Source organism: Drosophila subobscura, chromosome A (assembly GCF_008121235.1).
Source record: "Drosophila subobscura isolate 14011-0131.10 chromosome A, UCBerk_Dsub_1.0, whole genome shotgun sequence".
NCBI lineage: Eukaryota > Metazoa > Arthropoda > Insecta > Diptera > Drosophilidae > Drosophila > Drosophila subobscura.
In genome coordinates, this window is record NC_048530.1 from 19,087,125 (window position 1) to 19,114,587 (window position 27,463).

The window sequence follows — 27,463 nt, forward strand, 5'->3', positions numbered from 1 at the left end:
CAGAACCCCAGAGAGAGAGCCGCCGAGCGCGAGTCGTCTGACGCATTAGTGGGTTTCTAGGTCTCTGAGAATGGGTTTTTTTAGCGCCACATGGAAATGTCAGCAAGCAAAACAATGTCACCCCATTGAGGGGGATAGAGAACTACATGGGATGGTCCCGTCCCGTCCCGTCCCATAACCCAAATGGAATCCCCTTGATCCCCTGATTAAGGTATAGAATCGATTCTGTTGTTACCTTCATTGAGGGATGTATCATTTAGCGCCGTATCGAAATGTATGCGCGGCAGTGTCTTCGATTTGTACTCACCTGCAAGTAGAAAAGAAAATTCAAATGGATTAGTTCTAAATGCAAATTTTTAATGCTAATTAATGCGAAATGTATAATGAATAATTACTGTATTGCGAACAAATATTTAAACTAATGAACGTAATATTTTCCCTTGGTTTGTTCATATTTTCAGCAGTAGTTTTTTTCGCAGTATAAATTTCTCATAAGCGAACGGATACATTTGTTTCAAATAACAATAACAGAAACTAAATGTAAATTTGTATTCCTATTCGATCTTGTGACATTTGACATTCGAAGTTTCGAGGAAGCTTTAGTTGTGTTTTGTGCTCGTACTCTCGTATCTCGTATCTTTAAAGACAAGACTCGAGTCGACTTGACGACCCATTTACATAGCTCTCCCTCCGACCTTTCAAGTGTTGCTGTCGCCTGTTGTTATGAATTCATTTCAATTAATGCAAAATATGAATACTCGTACAGCAAAAGGGGGAGAAAGGCAGAGAGAGGCACAGGCAGATAGACTTGTGTGTGCTGCTCTCAGAGCAATGGAACTGGACGGGTTGACTGTGGATGTGGCTCTGGCTGTCTATGGGTTGACTGTAAAATGTGCAAACGCAGCGTAAAGGCGATACATAGCCCCAGATACCCAACGAGCAGATACAAGATACGGAACAATGTGGAGCAAACTCATAAATTAAGCAATTGTTCGTGGGAGATGGATGGATGGATGGATGACCCAGGAGTAGTCTGGTGCCTCTGGCTCTCTCGAAATTCCCATGATTTCCGATTATTTGTGGCATTATCAACACTACACTGGTCATCGTTGTGCTTCAAAGCGGGTACTGACTGCGACTCCAATGATTCTCGATGATGTCACACTCACGCACATTGCATCCGTCGACATGTGAGGCACAAAAGCATGATGACTGGGTAGGGATGATGACTCTCAGGGAGATGCAGATATGGGAAATGGGGAGATGGAATATACTTACTCCTGCCCGTAGCAGGCTCCAAAGTGCCACTAGCCGTTGTGTTGGCTGGCACGGAGCAGCGATCCTGCAGCTGCTGCAGTTGATGCTGCTGATGCTGATGCTGCTCCTGCTGTTGCAACATCTGCAGCTGCTGCAGATCACAGTGCACCTCATGGATGGGCGGTGTGGGTGCATCGTCCCGTTCGCCGCGCAAACAGGAGGCCAGGCCACGGCCCCTCGGTATTGTGCTGCGTCGGAGTGCACCCGCCGCCGCTGGCGGCTGTTGCTCGATTGCCACCGCCCGGTGGCACTGGGATTGGGATTGGGATTGGGTCTGATGTTGCTGCTGCTGCAGCTGCAGCTGCAACTGCTGCAGTGGCCCGGTGTTGCGTGGCATAGAGTTCATTTTTGTCGTTTGTTGTTGTTGCATATGCACCACTCCTCCGCCTCCTCCTCCTCCTCCATCGTTGACTGTGCGCAGAGCACCGCAGTTCATCCTTGATTTTGGTATTTATTTTGGTATTTGCTTGTGGTAATTCCTTAGTTTCTTTGTAGTATTTTTTGTGGATTGTTTTTGGTTTGATTTTGGTGTTTTTTTCAGTTTTAAGGGTGTTTTTTGTTGTTCTATTTTTGGTTTTTGCTTATTTTTTGGTTTATTTCCTTAGCTTTGACATGTTATTGTGGTAAGGATGTGCCCTACGAATGACACAGTTAGTTAGGGCACAAGTTGGGTAAAGAACACACGCGCAACACTAACGAGAGGCGCCACCGAATGAGACGGGTCTGGCTCTGAGACGGACTTCTGTTTTTCGCGGTTGTTTCGCTTGCCCGCGTCGGCAATTAAGATTTATGGTCATGGCGTGTTGGAGTTGGCCCTCTCAAACAAAAATAATAAGGGGCACACAACAAGCAACGCAGTGAGCCAGTGGCTGTCTTTAATCCCACTTTTTGGGGGCTGATTCTCTTGTATTTTGTGACTCTGGATATTTTTCAACTAATTGTTTAACCAAATGGGTTCTTTGCAGGCACGCGCGACTGCGCACTGCGCACTGCGCATTTTTTGTTCAACCAATTTCTACCAATTCCTTTCCATGTTTTACACTCTCTTTCGTGGCTTAAATGTTCCTTTTAACTTATTCAATTTCATGCTCGTTGCCTTTTGGTGTAATGTGCCAATGCGAAACGGAATGGGATCCGTTGTTTATGCGTGCACATGGAGGAATGGTGCGGAATGGAACACCAATGCACCCACCCACTCACTCACTCACTCACGCATGAGATCATTCAATGGAGAGACATTCGGTAAATGCTCAGCTCTTAATTGGCTTCCCTCTCCCCCAGTGAGACTCCGCCAAGAGAGAAAACTTCATTTTTACAATATTTACAATGTGCACAGAGAACAGGAAAGATTTATTGGGTTCCAGCGCACTCTTCCACGCGCCAATTGGTTTTGAATACTTTCTCTCGTTTCATTTTTGCATTTTCCCAACCCAAACCAAACCAAACCAAACCCCAATCCCCCAGAGCCAATCCCACAGCTCGATGAAAATGGGGTTTGCTGAATTCTAGGCCTCGTATTCGTATTTTTGTGGTTACTTTTTTGCTATAACTGGATTTTCCTCTTGCGTGCGTGCGTGTATTTTTTCTTGTACATTTTTTATCTGCTGCCGCTGCTGCTGCTGCTGCTGCTGTTTGTGCTGCGTGTGGAAAAGAAAACTGGTCACAGTCACACCATCCAACTAACGTCTTTGCCACACTGCCGCACTGTGTGGCACTGCTGCGTGCTGCGTGCTACGTTGCTGATGAACATTAATTTCGCCGCTTGACTTTGCTTAAACATTTCTTATTTTATTTTTTACTTTCTCTTCGCTCCAACAGCAGCAGCAGCAGCAGCAGCAGAAAAAGTGGAAGCAAAAGTAGCAGCTGTTCTCTCGATTTAATGTGTCCCACACTGTCGCTGTCGCTATCTCTATTCTCTACCTTTGGCCCTGCTTTACGCTCTCTCTCTCTCTCTCTCTGCTTCTCTGCGGCTTCAAATCAGTCAACCACAACGCCTACGGTCGGCACCTGTAAAAGGCACATACAAAAAAAAAGAGCAGGACAGGAACGGAAGGGAACGGAACGGGACGAAACTCCACTCCCTGCCGCACAACGGAGCGTAGCGGAAGTGCAAGCCAATGGCCAGAATTCGATATCGTACGATAGAGAATGCTGGAAGAAAGAGAGAGTTACTCTTTGAACCCAAAAAAGGTTCTCCATCGATGGCTCTCTTCTGACAGTGAGATGCTTCAGCGACACACAAAAAATGCATAAGTGATTCCCAAAAGGTTTTCCAAAAAGTACTTCATTTTTGTGCATTTATTTTTCAGCATCTCTCAGAGATTTCTAGATCAAAAGGATTTTCTAATCCCTTTTCTATTGTTGGTAAAATTCATTGGGTAGGGTATTCCCTAGTCGAAGTGCAGCAACAGCTTGATGGCTACTTGGTCGTCTCTGTGTGCTTTTTATATGGGAAAAAATTCTACAGCTCCAATGGGCAGTGAGAACAAAGCGGCAACTGCTGCAGCGGATGCGACTCCATATAAAGGCGGCAGGCTGCAGTGCGCTTCATTGCTGAAAAGCTCTCTTCAGGAAACTCTTTTTTTGTGTGTTGCCGTTGTCTGTGTCTTGTCTTTCTTTCTGCTGATTAATGCATCAGCAGCGGAACAACAAAAGGCGTTGGCGTTCGAGGGCGTCCCGCATAATGAATAATTTGGCAGGAGATGCATTTTTGCACGTCGTCGAGGGGCATCGATGACGATGACGACAGACAGGCATAGACTTTGCCCAGACTATTTTTGATTATATATGTAATGTATGTACATATGTATGGGTTATGCGCCAGTTGTTGCTTTGTGGACTCTGACGGGGTTGCACCTGAAGGTGGGGCAGCAAATGGCACCAAGCTTCAGTCTGTTGTCTGCGGCGTACGTAAAGATGGAAGATTTATGGCAGCGCTCAATGACATCTTGGCAACAATTGCAGCCATTGACAAATGCTTCGGCAAAATGCTTTACCCTGTGAAAGGATCACCCTTTAAAAGGAAGTGTTTGAAGGATTTCAATCAAGGCTTTAGTACACAAAAATTCCAAATTTTGTTTCATATCCCAAGAGGTCAAGATCGTCATGAATCTGTAGATTTATGTCTGGTACATCCATGGGAATGCCACCGAATGAGTCTCATTTGCGAGCTGGCAGATTATTATTGTTATTATTATTATTATTCTGAGAGGAGTTGATGATGAGTTGGGGGGCGGCTCGTAATGCTCGCTGTGTTTATGGCTAATACCAGAGTACGGGTGTTTTGCGGGTGTAAGGGGTGTACCATATTATAATGAGTATCGCTTTATAATAGGCACTTTTTTTGTTGCTGGTGTTGGTCTGTGGGTACGTGGGAAAAAGCGCCATGCCCCAGCCCATCTATTGTATTGTTTTGTATTGTCACATTTGGAACAACAGAACAACAGAGCGGGAGGCCGAGGAGAGAGATCATCCATCGCCAGCAGAGCGCAACAGAGGCGTTCGTTTATCGTTATGCAAGCGGCGGATCCATCGGATTCATCAGAGGATGGTTGGTCCACACGGGGTACAGCTGGGGGTCTGCTGTATTGCTGGACAGTGGCCCCGCAGGTCGTTGGCTTTGGGGCTGCCGCACAAAACAGTTGCAAGATCAAATAATACAATAACAACAACAGCAACAGCCACAGCAACAACAGATCTTAGATTTCTATTATGGCATCTCCCTCATCTTTATCTTCCTTCCTTTAATTTTTTCTATTCCTATTCCTATCTCTCTCCGTCACTTTCTGCTGCTTCGACGACACGTTTGTGCATGTCCATGGGAGCCAGCAGGGAACGGTGGCTAACGGGGGCGAGCATGGAACGTGGAGAATGGGTCGAGCAAGGGTACGCGGCGAACAGGGAACGGGGCGAATTGAAGACGAGGCGGCGTAATTGACGTTAGTGATGAGGAGTGGAGATCAAAATGGACCACGATGATTGCGGCGATAATTGCGGCACACACACACAGAGAGAAGAACACGCACTGGAGAATGATAAATGAGAGAGAAGGAGAGACACATAGAGCAATGGAAAAAGTGAGAAACGTGTGGTGCGCGGTACGCAAAAGAATCACAACCTGACAAATAAAAGCAATGCAAAAAAGAAAACCAAAACTTTTGGTGACGCCCCGAAGTCGAAATACCCTCGAGGCTAGACGATTCGATTCGTCTGTGAGCTGGCTGGAATATCAAGCCAATCCGAAAGATGCGATTGAAGGCAGACCTGCAAAGGCCTTGCTTTTGGGCAAAGGAAAAGGGGATGGACATTGGCGAATGGCAATTCATCACATTCGGAGCACGAATTCGCTGCACAAATGTCGCATAAGCGAAAGGATACTCTCTAAATTCGAGCGATAACAATTATTAATTCTCTTTCTAATAGAGTTTTGCCTGAAGTTTGAATTGTTCCATCATTCTGGGGATGAGCTTTCACCCCCATTGATCTGTCGTCGTCAAATGCATTGCCAAAGTTATAGTACACTCCATTGTGTCTGGCTGTCTCTCAGTTCTGTAGCTTTGCTGCCTCATAAGGTGAATGGGGCATTCGTTGGGGCGGGTGGTAGGAGGCTCTTTTGTTTGCCTCTTGTTTTGGTGATTCATTCAGAACAATTCGAATGATGATTGCAAATGAAACAAAAGCAGCAACAGAACCCCACTTTAAGTACTATCCATTACGTGGAGAGCAGATCAAAGCGAGCTCCAGCGACGAGGGGCAGAAGGCTACAGACAGAGGGAGGGGTTCATTGGCCTCAGAGTCAAATTAAATTAACAAACAACAGCAACAACTAAGTACAACAAAAAAAGTGAAATTGCGCTGGCTTCTCTCTCTCTCTCTCTCTCTCTCTGTCCGGTTGTCATTTGGGAACAACGGGCATGTTCACGTTTCAACAATTTCCAATTTTCATCGGAGATTCGCGGTTTCTCACTGCACATCAATGCGGTGGAAGATCTCAGCCCATTTTTTGAGGATAAGCGTGGAAAATTATATCCTTTTATTGCTGTCTTTCAGGCACAAAAGATTTCGTTCCAATTAGGAATGTTCTCAGGAATTCTTCGTATTTTGTAATAGATTATTGTACAATTATTATTCTCAGAGTCTCAGATACGGGAAATTAAAAAAGATGATAGCAAGCCCAAACATTTAACTACGCTGAGTCCATCCAGAAAATAGGAATTTGCGCCATGATTTGAGAACAAAGAATTTGGCGATCGTGTATCAAAATTTGTAGCACACTCTGGGTCTCGAATGTGTTGAATTCGGGTTAAAGTTGAGACGAGGAAATATATTTAACTCCTGATAAGTGAAGTTATCTTAGCACTCTGAGAACTATTTTCAAATTACATCGAAAGAGCACGCTTGAAGCTTACGAATCAGAGCCGGTGGCAACACATCATCTGTTGATTCTTTGGTCCCCTGGGACCCCATCTATTGCCCATTTCCCTGATGACTGGAACTTATTTCCCGTTAGAAGTCGTCGTCATCAGAGCAGCGATCATCATCTGCATGCGACTCTGTTTTTGGGGGGTGGAGGGAAGAGGAGTGGAGCATGGGGTAAGACTGGAAGGGAAGCCAAAGCAGTTTTCACACGACAAAACTGGGGGAGACGACTGGAACTACTGATGTTAGGCCAGCTAGCCCTGCCCCAGCCCCAGCCCCAGCCGCAGTCCACCTCTTCTGGGCTCTCTTTTGCCGCTTGTTATTCGTGTCAACATGTGTTGCATATTATGTAAATTATTTGCTGGGCAAAAAAGAGGAGCCCATGCCCAGGCCCCGGCCTCATTGCCTCTCTCTCTCTCTCTCTCTCTCTGTCTGTCTGTCTGTCGGTCTGTCTGTTGTATCTCTAAGTAGCGCCCCAACGGGGCACAACATTGTCTGTCTGTCTGTCTGCTGGCCATAATGTTGAAATACATAAAGCAATTTTAACTGTTTTAATGGTTTTTTTTTTCCAGCGCACTCTAAGGGGGGAGAGGGGAAGAGCAGAGGAGGCCTCATACTGGTAGCAAAGCATTTTTCTGATTTTCTTTTTTTGTTTCATGGCAGAACTGTGTGAACTTGTTGTTGCTTTTGCTTTTGCTTTTGTTTATGCGATTATTTTCCTCCTCAATTTTTGCTAAATTTATCCCAGAAAGCGCTGAGGGAGGGAGCGGGGCGGGGCGGGGCGGTGCTGGGTTCGTCGTCGAGAGCTGGGGAAAATTTTTGGTTGTGTTTTTGGCGTAGTATTTTTGGAAATGATTTCAAACGCATCTCAAGGTGCGAAATAAACAAATTCTCTCGAGCATCGCGTGTAAACAAATCAAGCAAATCCAATCGAGAATCCCAAATGCGGAACCAACAAATACACTCGTATAAACAAATTGATTTTTGGTGTACTATTTTAGAGACTGTTTGCACCCAGAGTGGAAACATCAGCAAAATACGCTTGGAGTTTGCCTTTGGGTTGCCAGAGCTCTTAATGGATCTGCGGAGGACACAGAGAAAGTGTTTCCCTTGCACGGAAAGGATCGCCATAAATTGTACTCCATGGCAAGACTTTTATATATTTTTTGGTAACCAATTCCTGGCTTAAAGTTATGGCGGAAGCAGCCTTCTTCTTCTAAGTTTCTCGGCCTGATGCTGAAACCTTGAAGTGTTCTAGTCTAGCATGGATCCAGCAGCAGCTGGTATCATCGCCAATCATCTGGAGACCACAGACAGCGCGATTAGGGTCTGCTCCACTCCACTCTGCTCCGTTCCACGACACTCAAGTGATGTCTGGGTGTTGTACAATCGACTTAATTTGATGTTTAGCTGGAGCAATAGCCGCCATCACCACACCACATCATCATCAATTGCCACCATATCCATATACCAAACGGCATATCCCATATCCCATACAGATCGCGGGTGGGGCGTGTCCCAGGCCACAGAAACGACACAAAAAAGATGATGATGATGATGATTGTTAAGCTACAATATACAAGATACTTATAAGTAGTATATGACGATGACGACATCGCGTACGAATTGGTGTGGCAAGCAGGCTGCCAGACAAGTGGCAGATACAGATGCAGAGGCAGAGACAGAGATACGCAAATGCTCTGGCGCTCTGGCCGTTGACTGACTGACAGATGGATTTATGACATATGAATTACTAGCCGAGTGGCGCTGCTAATTGTTGCCGCTGTAGTTGTTCGTGCCCCTCACATTATTCAATTTTCCAGCATCCAACGAAAAGCGACGACTTCAAAGTAACGGAAATGCAAAGCCAACGCCAAAAGCAAACAGCAAACAGCAACCAAAAAACCCCACAAAAGATTCAGATCCGTTTTCAATCATTTATTGCTCTTTCCGCAAGGGAGACCAAAATCCCTACCAGACACTGAGACACCCAGGAATCCACCCTTTAGTTTTTGAGTATTTATCGGCAATATTACTGCAATAATAAGAAGAACAATTTATATATTTTCCAATGATACTTGAATTAGCCCTTCAGCTGGCAATAAAGTTCCCTTAAGAAGTGAAATTATTGTGGAATTCCTCTGAGAAAAAAATTATGATATATTTTTCAGCATATTTCTTATATTTTCAATGGATATTTTGAATGAAATAAAATGATCTTAGAGAGAGAGCAAGGGAGACAATTGTCTGCTGTGATACAGCGAGAGACAGCTAAAAATCTTCTCTGGGGCTTGAGGGTGGGTCATTGGCAGGGCATTGGCGACGTCACTGCAGCCGAAGCTCCCTCGATCTCGTCGTCCGTGGCAGTGCATTTGAATTTGGTTTTAGCCATTTGCGCATATAATTAACGACAGCGGCAGCAGCAGCAGCAGTAGCGACAGCGACAGCGGGTGGAACAATAAAGTGAGGCTTTAAAGTGGAGAGGAGAGAAACAATTGCATTGTCTGGCAGTTTCACTCGACAGGCAACAATGAGAGGCAGATGAGAGATGGATCTTTTTGAGGGCTGGGCACAGCAACAAAAAATCTCTACTCGAATGTGACATGTGCCGGCAGCAGCAGCAGCAGCAGCAGCAGCACTCCCGTGGCACTTAATGCGAAGGCATTGTTTCGCTTCGTTTCCATGAACTCTATGAAAACAAAAAAAAACAGCAACAGACGCACACAAAAACCACACGAAAATATGGGCAAAAAAGTGGACAACAAAATGAACATAAAAACGAGAGAAAAACTTGAAAACAACGCACACCACACACACCGAAAGGGAAATGGCAAATTTTGTTTGTAAAATAGTTAAGATCGACAAAAGATCGGATCGGATCCCACGTAAAAGTGAGAAATGCTGCTACGGCTTTGGCGTAGGGTTCAAAGACACTTAATTTGGTAGATGGAAAAGTCTTTTCCTTCAAACGCTGAGGGCTTAGCCACCCCACACTCATGGTGTTTCATTCCACTGTTTCATTTGATCAACGCTGGTAGCTGCCGTTGCCAATGCGCCGCTCAAATGTTCCATTAATGAACGGGTACATGCGACTCGAAACGTTTTAATTCAAAATTATCCTGAAAAAGAGACCCCATTTGGGGTCTGGGTAAACTGTAGAGTATGCACACAAAAACCAAAGCTAACGAGCGGTTAAGCTACACCTCAAAGTCAATAGGAATTTCATTTCTAGAAGAGAGAGAGAGAGAAAAGAAAGAAAAACGAGGTAGAGGCAGAGGCAGATACAGAGACAAGAGCAGAGTGAACCGAGTGATCGCAACATTGAATTCAAATGCAACTCGAATGCGTTTTAGCCTCAACTATTTTTAGATGCAATTTTCACCAACTATTTTTGATGTTTGTAGTTGTTGCTGCATAATCCACACACAAACACAAAGCACACACGCAGAAACGAAGACACACAGATACTCTCATATAAATAAAATGTGGGTCATGTGCATCAAATTATTTAATTGGTGTCAATTGGCACAGCAATGTTGGATCGTTTCTTTTCGCTCGTACGCTTGTACGCCGTTTTACGCTCATTTTACTTGGCTTTGGCTTTTCCTTTCTGCACTTTTTGCTTTTCTTTTCATTTCGTTGCAATTTAAACAAAACGGAAATTGTTAACACTAAGTGTGTTGTTGGTTGTCATTATTGTTGTAATTGTGGTTGTAATTATTGTTATTATCAGCCATAAGACACAGCCTCGGCCCCAGGTGTTTGCAAACAAAAAAATAGAAAAACAGCTGAAAGATATCTTGAAAAAAGTTGTAAACTATCCAACAGGTTGAAATGTTGTAAGTTAAATCAATAAACTATTTTTTTGGAGTGCATCAAATGTCAAGAGAAAACAAGAAAAATTAGAGAAAAAAAGTGTATCCTGCACGCGACATGCAACCCTTTTCATCGTTTCTTTCAAGTGTATGCAACCCATGAATCAATCAGTTCCATGCAATGTGCAATGACACTTGTCACCAAAAAAAACAAACAGGAAAAGCAGCCACCTCAGGCCCCTCCCCAGTCCAACTTGCAGCCACGTCCATGTGCCCAATTTCATTCTCGGCCAGCAACTAATCCGGATACGATTATGGCCGTAAACGGTTTACAGTAACAGCAGACACAATTACAACAATGACAACAACAACAACACAACGTGACTTTCCGGTGCTTGCCCCTTGGCCCAGGGCAACACCCCTCCCTCTGGACCGCCTTTCTAGCACCACTCTTTCCGACACACAGCCCCAAAAAACGGTGTCAAGCGCTCATTTCCCTAATTTAGTTTAAATTTCTGTTGCTTTTCTTTTCTTTTGTTTTCTTTGCTGTTTTTTTTGTTGTTTGTGTCTTTGCCTACATCTCTCTTTCACTTTGCCTTTTTTGGCGGCTTTGTTTCACCCAAAAAACAAAAAGAAACAGGAAATAATCAACGAAAAATGCTGGCTCCAGGCCCATTGGTTTCAATCATGTGCAATTCGGAAGGAAGCACGAAAGGAAGTTCCTGTGATGAATCATTGGTCCGTGTGGTTGGGGAAAAGCTAAACTCCCAATAGAAACCATTGCTCACCGACCTTTTGGCAGCGATTTCGGTTAAACGATGGAAAGGTTTTGACTTCTGATCGCTATATTGCATATCTCTTTTATCTAGAATGGGGTATAGAAACACATAGGTTCTACAGATGGATAGGAATATCTATAGCATGAATATACATATATCTTCAAGGCTAAAGTAACGATTTCCTTTTTTGTGCGTTTTGCGGCCAAAAATCGCTCACAGAACGCGCCCTGCGCCCCTGCGTTTCGGGGCGTTTTAGGCCGCGTGCAAAGAAATGTGGAAAATATGCCTTCCACATTCACGTTCTTCGCTCTTCGTTCGTCGTTCTTCCTCTATTCTGGTGTGCTTTTTGCTTTTTTGATTTTTGCAAAAATGTATAGCCAGATGATGAGCCATGTCAGGCTGTGTCAGGGGGTGGGGTTTGGGGGGTTCGCGAAAGGCACTTGCACTCGCGAATGCCTTTGTAGTTTTTGCGGGGCGACTTTTCTCGCTCTCTCCGATATTCGGTGCGTCTCTGGCGGCTGTTTGTGTTGCGCGCGCGATTTTCGTTTTGTATTTTTGTATTTGTTATTTGTTTTTGTTTGCATTTAATTTTAGAACATTTTTGAATTCGCATCACACGCACATGAGACACACACACACACACACGCACACATGGCACATACATATTTGTACGTAGTTCTGCCGGATGGAAACACTATTCATTATTCGCTGTTATTCACGAAATTATTCACATCCAAAAAAAATAAAGTCTATTGGCTATGAAAGGAGACGCCTCTCCGGGGGGAGGGAGAATCACTCAGCTGTGAAGCAGCAGTAGCAACAAAAACACAACAATGCCCAGTGGGGGAACACGTACCACCGTACCGGAGTGCCGTACGAACCGCCTGCGCCGGAAGCTTAAAGTCGAATGGCGGCCCAGGCGGCCCAGGCGGCGGTAGACGAAGAAGGCGACAGACCAGACCCCCACAAACCCCAAAACGAACGCCAGAGAGCACGCCAATGAGACAAGACAGCAACAGCAACAGAGAGCGGTTGGAGACACACACAGAGAGAGCGAAAAAGAGTGAAAGAGTGGGAGAGAACGGCGTGAAACGAAACGAAACGGAAACGAGGCGTAAAGCAAAAACATGCGCTACGCGCCGTTGCTGCAGCAAAAGGTCACTTCGGCGGCGTCAGCTGGTTTCTCATTCGACTGCTGCATGCCAAGCCGCTCTCTCATTCTTACTCTCTCAATGCATTTGTGCTCTGCTCTGCTCTCTCTGATGCTGCTGTTGCACGACACGTTTTACACCGTCGGTAAATGAAGTACTACGAGTGTAGATAATGTTATTTCAGAATACTCTAAGACATTTAATTAAGTTTAAAATTCGGCTAATAGCATAGGAGCATGAAAGTTGAATGAATATTTTGTTTTAAGGTAGAAAGAAGACTGGGATTATCTTTCCCTAATATTATCAAGTCTGCTGACAAGAGACAGATGTAAGTATGTACACACAATGTATGAAGCGGTGTGATATATAATCTATTAATAAATGCGGAATAAAAACATATACCTTTCGCCTTTCAATTATGCCAAACGATAATCCAAATAGAGCACCGACCTTCGTTTTTGTTAGTTATAAGTCATACACTTTTTGTGCAAGCACTTTCTCCCCCCAAAAATGCAAATGGCAAAAGTGCGCATTGGTGGAATAGTTTGCGTGACAGAGCCAGCTTTAAGCACCATTGTCAGCTGCTTGGTTTGAAAGCTTCTTTTTCTCTCTGGCTCTGGCTCTCTCTCTTTGAATCAATGCCGTCGTTTCTCCCTCGACTGCAGTAAACAGTTAAGCAGCATTGTCAGCTGCTCCGCTGTAAGAGCTGCGCTCTTTCGCGCTCTCTATACGTTCGGCCCATTGATGAAACGTTGGAACAAGTGAAACACAGCTAGAACTCAAACGGTGGAGAGGCGGAGAGAGAGAGAGAGTGAGCGACAGCGACAGACAGCACTGAAGGTTAGGTTATGGCGCAGAGAACGAACGATATTGCATTCGACGTTGGTGTTGCCTGGATGGACAGCACAAATCGTACCCCCATCTTCCCTCCTAACAAGAAGAAAACTCACTCATGCCAACCCCTACACATCCCCGCCGCACGGGCAACTATTGTGCCTAATGCTCCGGCATGCGTGACGACAGCGACCGATGCGATACAAACAAATTTCCTGACTATAGCTTTTCCACCATACACCATACACCATACGTGCACAAGCAGACAGACACATGCCGCGGATATGATCGAAAAGTATACGACGAGTATATTACGGACCCAAACAACAAAATAAATACGGCAACAGCAAAACAGCGAAAAATAAATTCATTTTTTCGCAAACCGAAACTATGGATACACTTTTGGAGATATTAATATAATTGAAATTATTTTAAATGGTGTACGGATATGGGATTCAGATTGAGATTTAATACTTGGAAACGTTTTAATTTGCTAAATAAATAGTGTAAAATTTGCAGAGGAATATTTAATTTGAATCGATATTTGTGATTTATGAGTCAAGCATCTGTATAAATATCAACATGCCCCAACATTTGAGTTATAAGTTATAGGGTATAGGCGGTAACTGCAATTACCGATGAGCACCACTCAATGGGGGGCTTAATGCATTGCTGCCTGCTGGCCAACTTGCCACCAAATGTTGCATAACTGTAGACCAGTACATGCACACACGCAGAAAGACAAACAGACACATAGAGACACTCACCTAGATCTGTGTAGAGGGTTGTATTGAGCACAATGTCATTGATGCCACTCATGCCGCCGGCACATGTGTCCGAGTCCTCGTTCTCCTCGGCCAAAGTGGGCGGTCCATCCCAGAGAGCTTTTGCCGGACGTCGGACGCGATCCAGGCGCACTCGTGGCGCATCCTCATAGCAGACGTCTCCCAGCTAAGCACAGTGTGAGAGAGAGAAAACAGTTAGTGAATGATCTTTGAATGGAGTCTTAAATGCTTCGATTATTTATTGATTTTTATTTGATTTCTCGATCTACTAATTGTTCTACTGTATACCCACCTCCTTTTTGGGCGTAGCCGGGAATATCTACAAGTTAGTAGCATCCAGTAGGTTGGTTAGCGTGTGTGTGTGTGTGCGGGTAAGTTAGATAGACATAGATACAAGAATGGATACAGATACAGATACATAATGGATTTACTCTCGTGATATCTTTACGGTTACTTTCAGCTGTGACTGGATGTGCTTATATTTTATATGTGTGTTGCATTTTTATTTCTAGAGTTTAGTTTCTGCCGCCTGCACTTACCGATATCTCCTCGCTGCAGTAGGCCGTAAAGCTTTGGTCATCCTGCTGCAGGACACAGTAGAGCGGGCCCCAGGGCAATGTTTTGATTAGCCGCGTCAGCTCCCCTTCGGTTTCTGCAAGAAGAAAAACATCAGTTTTTAAACACATTAAAATATGAGAAATTATTCGTTATCTTTTAGTAATTTTCAATAGAGTTTCATTTGTAATTTTCCTGAAATATTTGATTTTTAATTTATAATAATATTGTTGTCCCTACAAATTGTAGTTTCTACTTTGAAAAGTTTTACATTTTGCAGCGCAGTTCATTTGAGCCGCCCAAGAGTAGGCAACGATAAAGCACATTCTTCTCGACAACGCCTAAAAGAGTGCTAGTTTCGCTCTAACCCGATGCTACACTTGTTCTTAAAAATATGTTGCATACATTTGGGACTGCCTAAACATTACACCATATCTTATATATAGGTAAAGCGTTGACTTGAATCAAAAACCCTCTGAAAGTTTATACAATTTTCATTTTAATCCATATTTTGTTGGATATCTGCGCGCGAAATGTTATTTTGTTGGTAAAAATATGGCAATTGACAGGCTTAGAATCTTGCAACACATTCAAAAGATTTCAGTTATCCGGGTACAAAAAAAACACGTTCTTTGTTTTAATTAACTCAAAAAACGTCACGTAAGCATACAAATTAGTTTTTAAATTATCTAAAAAGACGCTCTCAAATGTGTGATAGATTGGGGCTGAGATAACCCGATAAATGAAGACCCCCCCCAGATAGCGTGTCGTGTGAAAGATCTCTCACCTGCACAGCACCTCTATCACACTGACCTGCCGCACAATCACATGACAGGTGGTGGCAGGCAACGGCAATACGTCTCAGATCTTGGTTCGTGGCGCTTGCATGTTGCTTTAAAACAGCGGGGGCACACATGCAACTAGAGCTAGAGCCAGATACTATTTATGTATCTGTGGCTGCTGCAGCTGCAGTGAATTCGTTTCTAATGAACAAGTGAATAATTAAACAACTTAACAATAATACACATTAAAATAAGCAGGAAGAGTCCGCAGGTTTTGATAATTGTGCAGATGGGTTGTTCATTACTCGCTGCACAAATGTTCCATAAGCGAACGGAGGCATTTTATTTCGATTGATGTGAAGAGCGTTCATTCATATTGAGGCGGCGACTCTCAGTCCCACTGGCCGGCACAAAACATCAAAATAAATATGTTTTGAGATGAAATAATGACTTGGATTAATAATAATAGCAATTCGTAGTATGTAATACTAATAATATCCATAAGAACAAAGGGAAAGATGTGCTCAGTGTACACTGTGGAGGTGTGCAGATGTGCAAAATCATTCATAACTAACCTCTGAAAATAGTCTGGATGATGGAAAAGGCAAAGCGAAACAATGGAAGAAAGAGGAATACGAATAAGATTGAGAACGTCATGTACATATACTCGTATGTAGGCGGAAGAGTTACAATGAGAATGTGTAACCATGTTGAACCAACACTCTTCTCTCTCTCTCTCTCTCTCTGTGTCTCTTGTTCGCCAGCCAGGCATTCGGCTGCGGTCGTGTGCTTAGCCTCTTCATCGAGAGCTTTCTCCTCTGCCACTTCTCTCCCACTCAATAAGAATGAATGAGATAACAATGTGCAAGAAGCAGCAACAACAAACTGTTTTAATTTTACGAGATTCTAGGGATGGCCACGTGATGCAGCACGTGAGTCACGAGCAGATCAACGACTAAGGAAAACCTTTAATATCTAAAATGCAGTTTCAGTTGCCACACATGACTGCAAATTGTATTTGTAAAATTCTCAATGGCTAAGCCACACTGGGGAAGAGAACGAGAGAGAGATTGATTCCCTTTCACTGACTTCAACTAGATTAACCGCCCAAACTGTCATCTCTAGTGGAGCCACACACATACAAATGTACGTACAAATGATCATGAACTCCGCTCAATTACGCTCTCTGAACTCTCTAGAAACCTTTCATTTGGCTCCCCCCTTGTAAGTCTTCAGAAAAGCTCCTCTCAACTCACCAGAAAAATCCTCTTTCTTTTTCCCGAGCCTGACTTGTTGAAATTCTTTTCATTTTTTTTTGTATGCGTTTTTTTTTTTTTTTTTGTTGCTTATAAGAAGCGAATTATTTTCACAGTTCTACAAGTCTAGCGGACCGGCGGCGCCCGTCTGTCCATTTAACATTTAACATAAATATTGTAAGTAATTGTGAAGACAGCAGAACAGAGCACAGAGAGATAGGAGGAGAGAGAGAGAGAGAGAGAGAGAGAGAGGTGCTGGTACTGGTAATGGTACTCCGTAATTCATACCGACCGATCATGGCTCAGCAAATTTTGCGTTAATTTTTCGTTGCCCCACGACGTCCGTCTGCTCTTTAGTTGTTTGTTTCTTCATTATAAAAGTGCTCAGACCATGCGATATTAGGCATTAGGCGCAGAAGTTTATGAAGAAAAATCTCGCACATTTAATGGGGGAAACTTATTTTGTGGAAATCGTGGGCTTTATGCCTTCAAAATATTGTTTCTAGTTTATCTCTCCTGAAAGGGTATTTTAGATGTCGCCACGCTGTAGTTTTTCATTTTGATTTTTGCATAAGAATTTCTCGCTTTTTGAGCTCTCGAGTTCAATGCACTTTGTCAGCGTTTTTTTTTTTGTTCTTCTGCTTTTCTTCTGATTTTCTTGTGCACTGAGCCTCATGGCAACAGGTGGAGCTGGAAGCTCGAGACCGAAACCAAGAGAGGGAAATGGCTACCGTTTTGATGGTTTGGGGGCACTGGAAAAACAAATAATGAATCTCCTGAGTAGTGAATGTGAAGGCCTTCCCCCTCCGCACAGCGCCTCTCGATAAGACGCTTCCGATGATAGTGGCTCCGCTCTCCGCTTGTGCTTCGTGAGCATTCCAACATTTTATAAACTATTGTATCTTTCGATGCGGATCGTAAAGCATTTTTGATGCGTCCAGAAGGGGGGAGGGGACGGCACATTCAGATAAGATACAAATACCAAACCAGGGAGAGATTCGTATTTAGATTCCGAGATTCATTTCCCAGCGAGATCTGTTTCTTATTTAATCGAGGAAGGAGGGATTGAGTGACAAACAAAAGCTATTATTCGCACAAATAGACTAAACAAGAGTAGTTTTTATGGTGGATAATATGTCAGGGAGAATCGGAGCCCTTGCTGCAAGACACCCATCAATCTTTGATAAGAATTTAAGACCTAAAACTTTTCCACTGATATGTGACAGTCGCATGGAGCTGTCACATTTCAGCATAATATTAACTTTCAAGTGGAACTGGTCTATAAACAAAACACTTGGCCATAAAAGATATTCATTTAGCTGGCAATGAAGTAATACCCAGATACTTCAGAGACCGCAATTCGCGGATCATTTACACTTCTGACGTTCAAATGTTGGTTCAAAGAATCCACAAAATATCTACACAAAATGGAAATTTCAGCCTCATTTACCCATCCTAATATTTATATGTCTTGGCTTATCATTAAGAAAATATAAAATAATGACTTCATTATGTTACAAATAATTTCGAGTTTCGAATGGGTTCCCCTACAATTTCTGTAACCATCTCCATCTGCATCTACATCTGCATCCGCATTGCCTTATGGAACGAAAATTCAATTATTAAATGTTAAGGCGCACCAAAAAAGACATTTTGCCAATTAAAACTAATTTAAAATAATTTATGCTATGCGTCATCTGTGTGTGGCATCAACATTCTGTGCTTTGTGTGGGTGTCAAACGGAGCGAATGGAACCAATGTCTGGCTGGCTGGCTGGCTGGCTGTCTGTCTGCTGTCGGACTTCCCTTCTAAGCAGATTGTTCGACTAAACCACAAACAGAAGAACCAATATGTTTGGGCATACCCATTGAATTTTGTGAGGGTATAATGGACGCGAAAATGGATAGACTGTGGATAAAAGTTGGTCTGTTCCTTGGAAAAGATAATGGTCTTCCATTTGGTGGAGCTTTTTCTACTTTCAAAATATTTTTCCGGCTAAGATTATCTTTCGATTCTGCATAATATAATTTTGGGATGGATTTTCCCTTAAGCGAAGGGAAACATTTGCCACCGAATCACAGAGCACTGGGAATATGTATTATTAAGAACCATATCGATGCCAAATTGCTTAGATTTCGATCTCTCAGGTTCGTAAATATATAACCCATCGGTGTAACATAATTTTTGCATAGATTTCTGATACGGAGAGGGCTTGAGGTATCCTCTAGTCGTAACATATGGCTGTGTGGCTTGATTGGTTCTATAAGGTTTTTATTTACTTTATTTGGTTTCTGTTGTCGCCCTGCGCTGCCCTGCGCTTCCGCATGTTGCAGCTGTCCCACCCGAATCATCAGCGTCTGCCCCCAAAAACAACATGTTGCATTTGTCTTTTCTTCTCTTTTTTGTTGTTGTTGGGAGGGGTGGGCGGTGACCCCGCCTGACCCAGATGCATATAAATATACACAATATACAAATAACTATTGGAAGATAGAGAGCATTAGGCACGGGCACGGGCACACGCAAGCCTCCAGTACAGCCGAGTCAGAGCATTGCATAAGTCGAACGAATGAACACGCATTTAATTAGGTTTATGGGAATTATGGCAAATATGCGAAACGTTTGAAAAAAAATAAACAAACAAGCCAACGAAATGCTGCAAACAACAAAAAAATTGCTCCAAATAGCAGCAGCAGCAGCAGCCGCAGCTCCAACTCTCACAGCGGCAACAGTAGCCTCCAAGTAGCCCCCTTACTCCCAGCAACAGCCACAGCAAACAGCAAACAGTCGCTGGCCGAACAATGCAGAATTATAGCATAACTTTGGATTTTCGCATCATGTAATATCTATCACGAATATATCTGGGTTGTGTGTCTGTCTGTCTGTCTGCCTGCTGCTGCTGCCTTTGTTGATTTGTCAATTCATTATTGCTGTAGATTTTTCTGCTTTTATTATTTATATTTCTTTACTTCCAACGATGACGCTGTCACTGGTACAAAAGGAAAAAGCGGGACTCTTTGCAAGAAGTTTGTAGTTTACGAACAAGATTTTGATGGATTTTAAGAGCAGTTTTTCGCGCTATTTCTTGTAATTTTTTTTGCAACATAAAAGAGTCTTCTTTACGAATTTTAATGGCTCTGCAAAAGAATTCATTAGAATGTACTGTGTCTGTATGTATTTTTATCGCATCTGCTTGAAAGGCTACATTTTGATGGCATGATCAACATCAACATCAAGAATGTAATAAATATTTAGCTGCACTTCTTCTGGTTGTATTTATATATCAGATGACGTCTGTACATATTTTTGTATATATCTGCTCTCTCAACGGCTGTAAGATGTCTTTCTTTTGTTCAAAATTCCCCACAAACCTCTACTCATTTCTCATTGTTTTTTGTTCCGTATAATATTTGGTTTATTTTTGTAGAGAACAAGTGTTTTTGATTGAATTTTTGTTGAGTTTACGGGTCTACCGGGTGTACGCGGGTATACACAATACATGGTACATGTGTACGAGTATGATCCATACCCATCTGGTAAATCTGGTTGTAATTTCACATGAGCAAGTGCCTGGGCGCTGCTTGGAAACGGGTTTTTGTTTTAATTTTTTTCGTCTACCGGCCTATCCGTACGGGGTACTGGCTGAGCGAGGGTATGCTGTGGGAATTCCGTCGAATAATTCCGTAATGGAAATTATTGCTCAGCAATTGCACAAGCGAAAAGTGGCCAAGAGAATCCCCGAGAATGCAGACTTCGTTTTTGTAAGATCTCCACTGAAAAGTATCTCCGTAAACACTATATATTTCTGTTGTATTTCCCTTGTGGGTACTTCGATCGTCTTGAGTCTAGCCATGTCACAAAAACGGGCTTTTTGAGTTGTTTGTTTATTTATTTGTTGGACGACTAAAATTTCCTTTTTTTTCCACCTGAGAAGCGACGGAGACGTCGGCAATGTGTTAATCTATTCGAGTTCGAGTTCGATTTTGCTTTTTTTGTTTTGCTAAAAGCCCAAACGAAAACCCGGCTTTTAGGGGGAACTCCCTTCCCGTTTCCCCTGCACCCAGAAAACACTTGAAAGGAAAAAGTGAATTTTTTCATAGAAAGTTGTTAGGCAACATTTTGCAATGAACAAACAAACGACAAACGGCTAAGACGACAACGAGCGACGAACGATGGACGATGGCGAACGGAGGGGCAAACGCATTCGATACTTGAAAATAGAAAATTGTAGCCCAGTCAGTTGCAGTGCAGTGCCGCCGCACCCATATAGACCGACATCCGATGCCGATGCTGAAAGCAATCCAAAAGCCAGTTCCACTTCATGTTTCACTTTCTAGACGCCATCCAATGCCCACCATCCCGTCCGATCCAGTGGGTCAAATCCACAGGCAGACACAGATCGTAGATTGAAACGGAGGGAAGACGTTTTCCTTTTCCTTTTTGCAATGAAAGTTTTTGGGTGGCTCAATGAACTCCACACACTTGTGCTCCCAATCTGTGGCAAGGTGTTCGACACAAAAATCAAATTGGAGCACATGCAGGGGCAGTGCGGCAGCTGGGTGTGTTTGTGTGTGTTTGGCCACAAAGTGTGTCACGACAACAACAACAACAACAGCAACCACAACAACAACAAAAAGCTGGATCGTTAATGACGCCATCTCCATGGTGTTGCCTTCAATCCGTTCAACGTTTTGTTGTTTCGTTTCGTTCCGTTCCGTACCGTTCCTCTGCAACTTCTTGGTCTTTCGATTGAAGTCTCTCGATTTCTCTTCTTCCCTTTCCCTGTGTGTGTGTGTGTGTGTTTGTGTGTGTGTGCCTCGTTCTCGTCTCGTGTCTTCCTTTTAACGCTTTTGGCATGACTTTGTTCGTACGCAAATGGCCCCATAACCAATTTCTAAACGTCAAACGACTGCAAAAGAACTCCAACCAAAGCCAAAGCCAAAGCCAAAAGCAAAACCAAACGACAAGCAAGAGTTAAGTTGAGTTGAGTTTCGGTTTGTGGCTGCTTTGCTAGCAGATGATGGCCAAGTGACATGCAAACCAATGAAGCAAACGAAAGAATAGAAGAAATTATACTCTACTGGAGGGATACCCTATGATGCGGTGGATATGATTGACAGAGAAAATAGAGGAACTCAAGTAATTTAAAAAAATATTAATGGAAAGCTGGTACCAAAAGCCAAAGCCAGAAGCCAATTGAAAATCGTCAGTTTGTTAGATTTTAGGCGTAAACCTAAGTAAATTAATGATTCCAGAAAAACTAACCTGCCTACCGCACATTTGTAAGCCACCAACCCAAAAAAAAAACAGGGTATAACGACATAAAACATGGAAACATGACAGAAAAATGATGTCAAAGCCAGCGGGCAACACGAAACATCGACAGGCAGGCCACAACATGAATGATTTTTGTTCTCTCTTCTTTCTCTCTTCCTCTCCCTCTTAGTCTCTGTCTCCAGTGGATTGTAGGTGGAAGAGAAGACAACAAAGCCAAAGCAAATCAGAGCACGAGACAGGAGAGTCAAGAGGCGAAAGGGTAAAGGGTAAAGGTTAGAATGCCAGATATGTGACCTTGACACGCACACACAACACACCTTCCTTCCGTCCTTCCTTCCGCTGCCAATAACCGTAACACAGAAAAATAATATCTACTGAAATGTAATCCAAAAATGGCAATAAAAGAGCTTCCATACCCATGCATGACCGACTGCCACTGCCACTGCCTCTCTGCCCCTGCCTTCATGCTCCCTGAATTTTGCCTTGGTACGAGACGACGACCGACGGGGAAACCTTGCCACTTATCGCCGGCGATCGTTTGTGTGGGTGAGAATGCGTCGTGCCATGCCGTGCCCCCCTTCGTTATTGCTAATCCGCATGTCTGTGCATGACAGTTCGAACAAGCAACAAAATGTGTCAAATTCGATGAGGGTAAGGAGCGGACCAGCTTTCCAATGGTAGTTCCACACACATTGAAAGTTATGTTTTCAATGCAGGATTTTACGCAGGAAAGCTTTTGTTGCAACAGCTGTTGCAGTGATGGAACACATTTTTCTACCGTTATTGCAGATTTTTTGCTGTGAATTTCGTCTAATGACGATCTAGTCCACAATTGGGGCCAATTTCCAAAGTCCAGGGGCTTGGCTGCTTTCTTTATGCCCCTGGCTCTGACCAAGATTCAAAGTTTCCTCCTATTTTGTGAGATTACATTGAATATTTTTTCCGTAATTTCAGCTGAAGTGTAACGAGTGCAGTGGCAGTAAATAAATAAAGCAGGTTATGTTTTAACAATAAAGAAATTGAATACTACAAGAAATACAAGATAGGGTAAGCTATGAGGTACATTTGTAAGTGCAAATAAACATAAATATTTAGAGGAAAATGTCGCAGAAAACAAATATTTGCTTTGGCTTTAGTTTTATTTTGATATCAGCTTCCAGACACCCAACACAACCTGCTTCATTACTTTTTGACTCTCGTTTCAATAACTTAAGATAATAACTTTCGTAAGGTAACGATTCATTCTTTAAAACTGTCTTTTGTTCCTCTTGGCTTTAGTTTCAGACTCTCTTTTGATATAAGAATTCCGACTATTTGAGAATCTTTTGAACAGGTTAAATTGCTTCGCCCAAATGCTTAAATTTGCATGAATTCTATATCAGTAAAGTTTTACTTAAGGAATAATATGCATTTAAGGGTAATTTAAGGGTATTTATTAGATCCAGCCACTGACACTTTTGTCGGCTGCACGGAGTTCGACCCTGCTGCCTGCCTGCGTCGGTGTCCGTGTGTCCCTGCCTTTCCGTGGTGTGAGTGTGTGCGTTTTTTTTACCTTTAGCACACACAAAAACAATCAAAACAAAGCAAAGGAGCAACAGAGAGAGAGAGAGAGAGAGAAAGAAAGAAAGATAAAGATAGATAACGGAAAAACATGAACCTGCCTGCGCGCCTTAATGCAAGGGTACGGTGTATTGTAGGTTTTTCTTTTATGTCTTTTCCCAGGCAAAAAGTGGCCTTTGGCTTTGGGATTTGCACAGGTGACACGAAGATGTCATCCAACATCCGCATCCGCAACTGTCTGCGACGACATCAGCTGTTCCCCTTTCCCCCACTTCATTAACCAAACATATTTACACAAACTACTCACCGCAAACATCCAGCCAGCCCTCGACGCGACTGGGGTAGGCGAGTGCAGAGACGCGGCTTAGATACGTTCGTCTTCCCATTGTGTGTGTGTGTGTGTGGGTGGTTGGGCTGCTGCTCTCTCCAAATGCTGCAGGTGCTCTCTCTCTCTAATTTCCTCCTTCCAGCAAGTGGTTGCGGCACTTTCCTCTCTCTCTCTCTCTCTCTCTGTTCTTTGGGGATGCTGCTGCTGTCTCCTTCTTAAGCCCTGATGTTGATGTTTGGGGATGGATGGATGCTGAGTACCCGGCTTTTGCTCTCCCGCATTCGTCTCCCACTCTTGCGCGCTCTCTCACTCACTCTCTCATTCACCGTTGTCCTCTTATCGACTCTTTGATTGGGGGATGGGGATGTTTTTCCTTCAATTTTTTTGTGTGTTGTTTTGAGATTTATTTTGGATATTTATTGATTTTGCGGGAATTGATGCCAATTTTGTTGTTTATTGTTATATACAATTTGTGTGTGGGTATTGCACTTGCCCCATTTTAACCGAAGACACAACAAGACGCCACAACACAACACAATTAAATGATTGTTTCTATCCGTTTCTATGGGCCATCTCTTTCAGCTTCTCTTTTCATATCAATATTTAGCGATTATCTCTGTTTTAGCCTTATTCGTTGGCTGGGGGAGCGCTCTTAACAGCTGAGATCAGCGCCAGGGGCCATGGAGATCATCCGTGGATGGAGCTGCTATGCTTCTCTGCCTTTTTTGTTTGCGGGTATCGGTATCTCTTCTGTTTCGGTTTCTGCTTCTTTATATACACGTACACACATACACATACACATTTATGTATGTTTAATTTATTGTTTGGCTTAATATTCTCCAATGAAGGCCGGCCGACGGAGTTTATTTTGTTGTTGTTGTTTTTTTTTGTTGTCGCGCGCGCTCCACCGAAACCAGAAATCGCTTTCGTCAAAAACACACAAATATACATATACACTTTATGTACAGATGTCTTTGCCCCTGTGTGTGTGTGTGTGTGTGTGTGTGCGTGTATGCGTTTTATTTTTGTGTATTATTTTTAACAATTTTTTAAACACACGAGAAGACTGCGACACATCGAAGACGAGAAAATCACGACTCCAGCAGCGGCCACAAAAGCAGCAATCGAATGTAGGGGGGGAGGGAGCCGCCCTCTGTTCCACATAAGTTTTTTGGACACTCTCGAGCAACAATAAAAAAAAGGAGACACCAACAAAATAATGTAAGTGCACTGACACTGCACGATGCACGATGTACGATGCGCGGGACGGAACGAGCCGGGATGGGAGGAAAAGTTTAAAGCAGCGTGCGCGTTCGACGCGCGCAACAACCGCCAAAGTAATCGCCAATTCTAAAACATCCACATTCAGGTGCATAAAATTGGGCCAATTCGCGGCAATTTTGTGGGATTTATCAAACTATCAACGGACCGTTTCTGAACTCAGAAAACACGACTATTTTTCATTGATAAAGAATTCAACTAGTCGACTTCGATTGCGATTTTGGACATGGCAAGGCCGTTTCAAATACGCCCGCCCCGCCTCCAAATGTTGCTGGTGACTGAAAATGTCGCACGGCCGCATGTGTCTGGCAAACGTGTTGCTGGCATGGTACAAATGGGGTAGGGACAACAGGCAAATCCGGCCTGAACATGCCGTGCCTGTCAAAGTAACACCCACCCCAATGGTTAACATACCATCATTTTACAAAAGCAAGCACGGTGAGGTGAGGTTCGTAGGAGCATTGTTATGTTGCTGGGCTGTTTTTTCCCGCTGCACTCACCTGTCCATTACCCATAACGACTCATTTTTCCGTTGCAACCATGAGCTTGAATTTGTTGCTGGAAAACAGTTTGTCTGAAATGTAAAAATAAACCTTATATACCATACAGCTTGCAGATTTTAAAATTCAGATTTAAACTTATCCCACCTTGCAGGCTTTACTAGGATTCAGAAAATATCATGAGAGGTACCAACTGCAGGGTGTGTTAGTGGAATTGTTGATGCCAAAAATGGTCTCAAACAAAATAGTTTTTTGAAAAATAAATTTGAGAGTTTCATAACTTTTTATCCCAACTTGTTTTGCTTCCAACACTGGTCTCAGTTGGCTTTGCGTTGAGAGTACCCCAGGTAGGCGGTGCAAATGTATGTGTGCATGTACCAAACCACAACAAATCTATCAACTGGATAAAATACGAGTTTCAGTGCTTGTAAATTTAAAAATAATTTTGAGTCGGGATTTGATTTACGATCGTGGGCGCACGCTTCGGTATATTGTGAAAATAAAAGGCATATTTCGGTATATTTCGGAAGCGAGGCGGTATATTCTATCGATAAAGGTCACACTGTGTGTGTGTGTTCGCGTGGCTGGTGCGCGCCTGTAAAAAGAGAAAGATTTCCACTTCCAAGTATTTTTTTGGACTTGTGAAAAAAATTGGCAGTGTTTTGTGTGTCGCGCATCGAACTTGGAAAAAAGCATATCGAACCAGCACCGGAGCGCTTCGGCTTCCAGCAATATATAGCGTATATATACATATATAAGTATATGGATGTCATGTCAGCATAAGTTGTGTAAAAACTACAAGTCCGACGTGAGATTAGAAGAAAAGTGAAGTTGAAACTAAAGAAGCCGAGCGCCGCACTGCCAACTAGAAATTGTGCAAAATGAGTGGGGATGTGGCTGCCGAAAATGTAAGTAATTTTTTTGTGAGTGCATTGGGCTGGGTGTCGGGGGTTAGGAGGCGAAAGAAGGCAAATGTCGTGGTATTGTATTTTTATATAATTAACTTGTTAAATGGTGCATCAAGAGTGCAAACGTGTTGAATATTTCAAGAAATCGGGCCAGGCCCAAAAGCCGTGCCTGGGGTCGCCGCAGCGGCAAGTGTCTCCGGCCCGTACAACTGACATAAAGCCCCGTGTGCGTTCAACACTTTACATTGAAAACGGTGCAAACGCTCAAAGCAAAATCAAAAGCAAAAGCAAAGGCATAAAGGCCTTTTAGTAATTGACGAAAATGGCGACAATGCAAGTAGCGCAGAGCAGGAAGGCCGCAGTCCCGAGAGAGTGAGCGAGAGAGAGACAGAGAGAGAGCGAGAGACATGAAGAAAGCGAAGTCGAAATGTATTTGGCACAGTGTGACCGCTCATAAATACTGCTTTTGGTATTTTCATAATTCGAGACTTCTCATTGCGAATCGTCCAATGATCTTCACCCCTTATCTTGCCAAAGATACCCACTTAATTATCTTTTGGATATGGCCCCGCTATCCGCTATCCCTCGAAATTTCGGTTATCATTTCATCGTCATCCCCCTTCGGAAAAGTGCCCTGCTTTTGCATTTATTAAATAACTTCTGTGGCCCTGTCGGCTGTCTGCGGTGAAAGTGTGGCCACACTACACATAAACTCAAATCACATGTGTTTGTTGTTGTAATTTACATACATATGCATGTACGTACATATGTAATTGCAAATGTGTCCTAATTTTTTCTTGCACTTACAATCATTTTCCAAGGGTTTTTCTGATAAGCGTGTGTCTGCATTTGTTAGTGTGTGTGTGTCTACACACCACCCCGAATAAGAACAGGCGGTGGTCCTGGTCCCAGTCCCATTC

The 27,463-nt window shown here is 43.2% G+C and overlaps 2 protein-coding genes across 6 annotated transcripts in view; one reads left to right on the plus strand and one right to left on the minus strand.

The window, feature by feature from the left end:
- Positions 1-27,463, plus strand: part of LOC117903627 (DNA topoisomerase 1) — a 126,209-nt gene that overhangs the window by 92,811 nt on the left and 5,935 nt on the right. For 2 of the 3 annotated variants that reach the window (XM_034815894.1, XM_034815897.1), the window contains exon 1: positions 26,194-26,543. The exons of the other annotated variant lie outside the window; for it this stretch is intronic. In XM_034815894.1, the coding sequence (XP_034671785.1) occupies positions 26,517-26,543 (27 nt within the window). In that variant the 5' untranslated portion in view covers positions 26,194-26,516. Of the gene's footprint in view, positions 1-26,193; positions 26,544-27,463 lie in introns of those variants that run through there. 3 annotated transcript variants of the gene reach the window in all.
- Positions 1-27,463, minus strand: part of LOC117903624 (ras GTPase-activating protein raskol) — a 48,320-nt gene that overhangs the window by 20,631 nt on the left and 226 nt on the right. The window contains exons 2-5 of one of the 3 annotated variants that reach the window (XM_034815888.1): positions 23,834-23,919; positions 14,639-14,751; positions 14,392-14,418; positions 14,082-14,265 (exon numbers count right to left, since the gene is read on the minus strand). In XM_034815888.1, coding sequence (XP_034671779.1) covers positions 14,082-14,265; positions 14,392-14,418; positions 14,639-14,751; positions 23,834-23,912 — 403 coding nt within the window. In that variant the 5' untranslated portion in view covers positions 23,913-23,919. Of the gene's footprint in view, positions 1-235; positions 308-1,278; positions 1,835-14,081; positions 14,266-14,391; positions 14,419-14,638; positions 14,752-23,833; positions 24,831-27,463 lie in introns of those variants that run through there. The other 2 variants (XM_034815889.1, XM_034815887.1) reach the window with 2 other exon arrangements.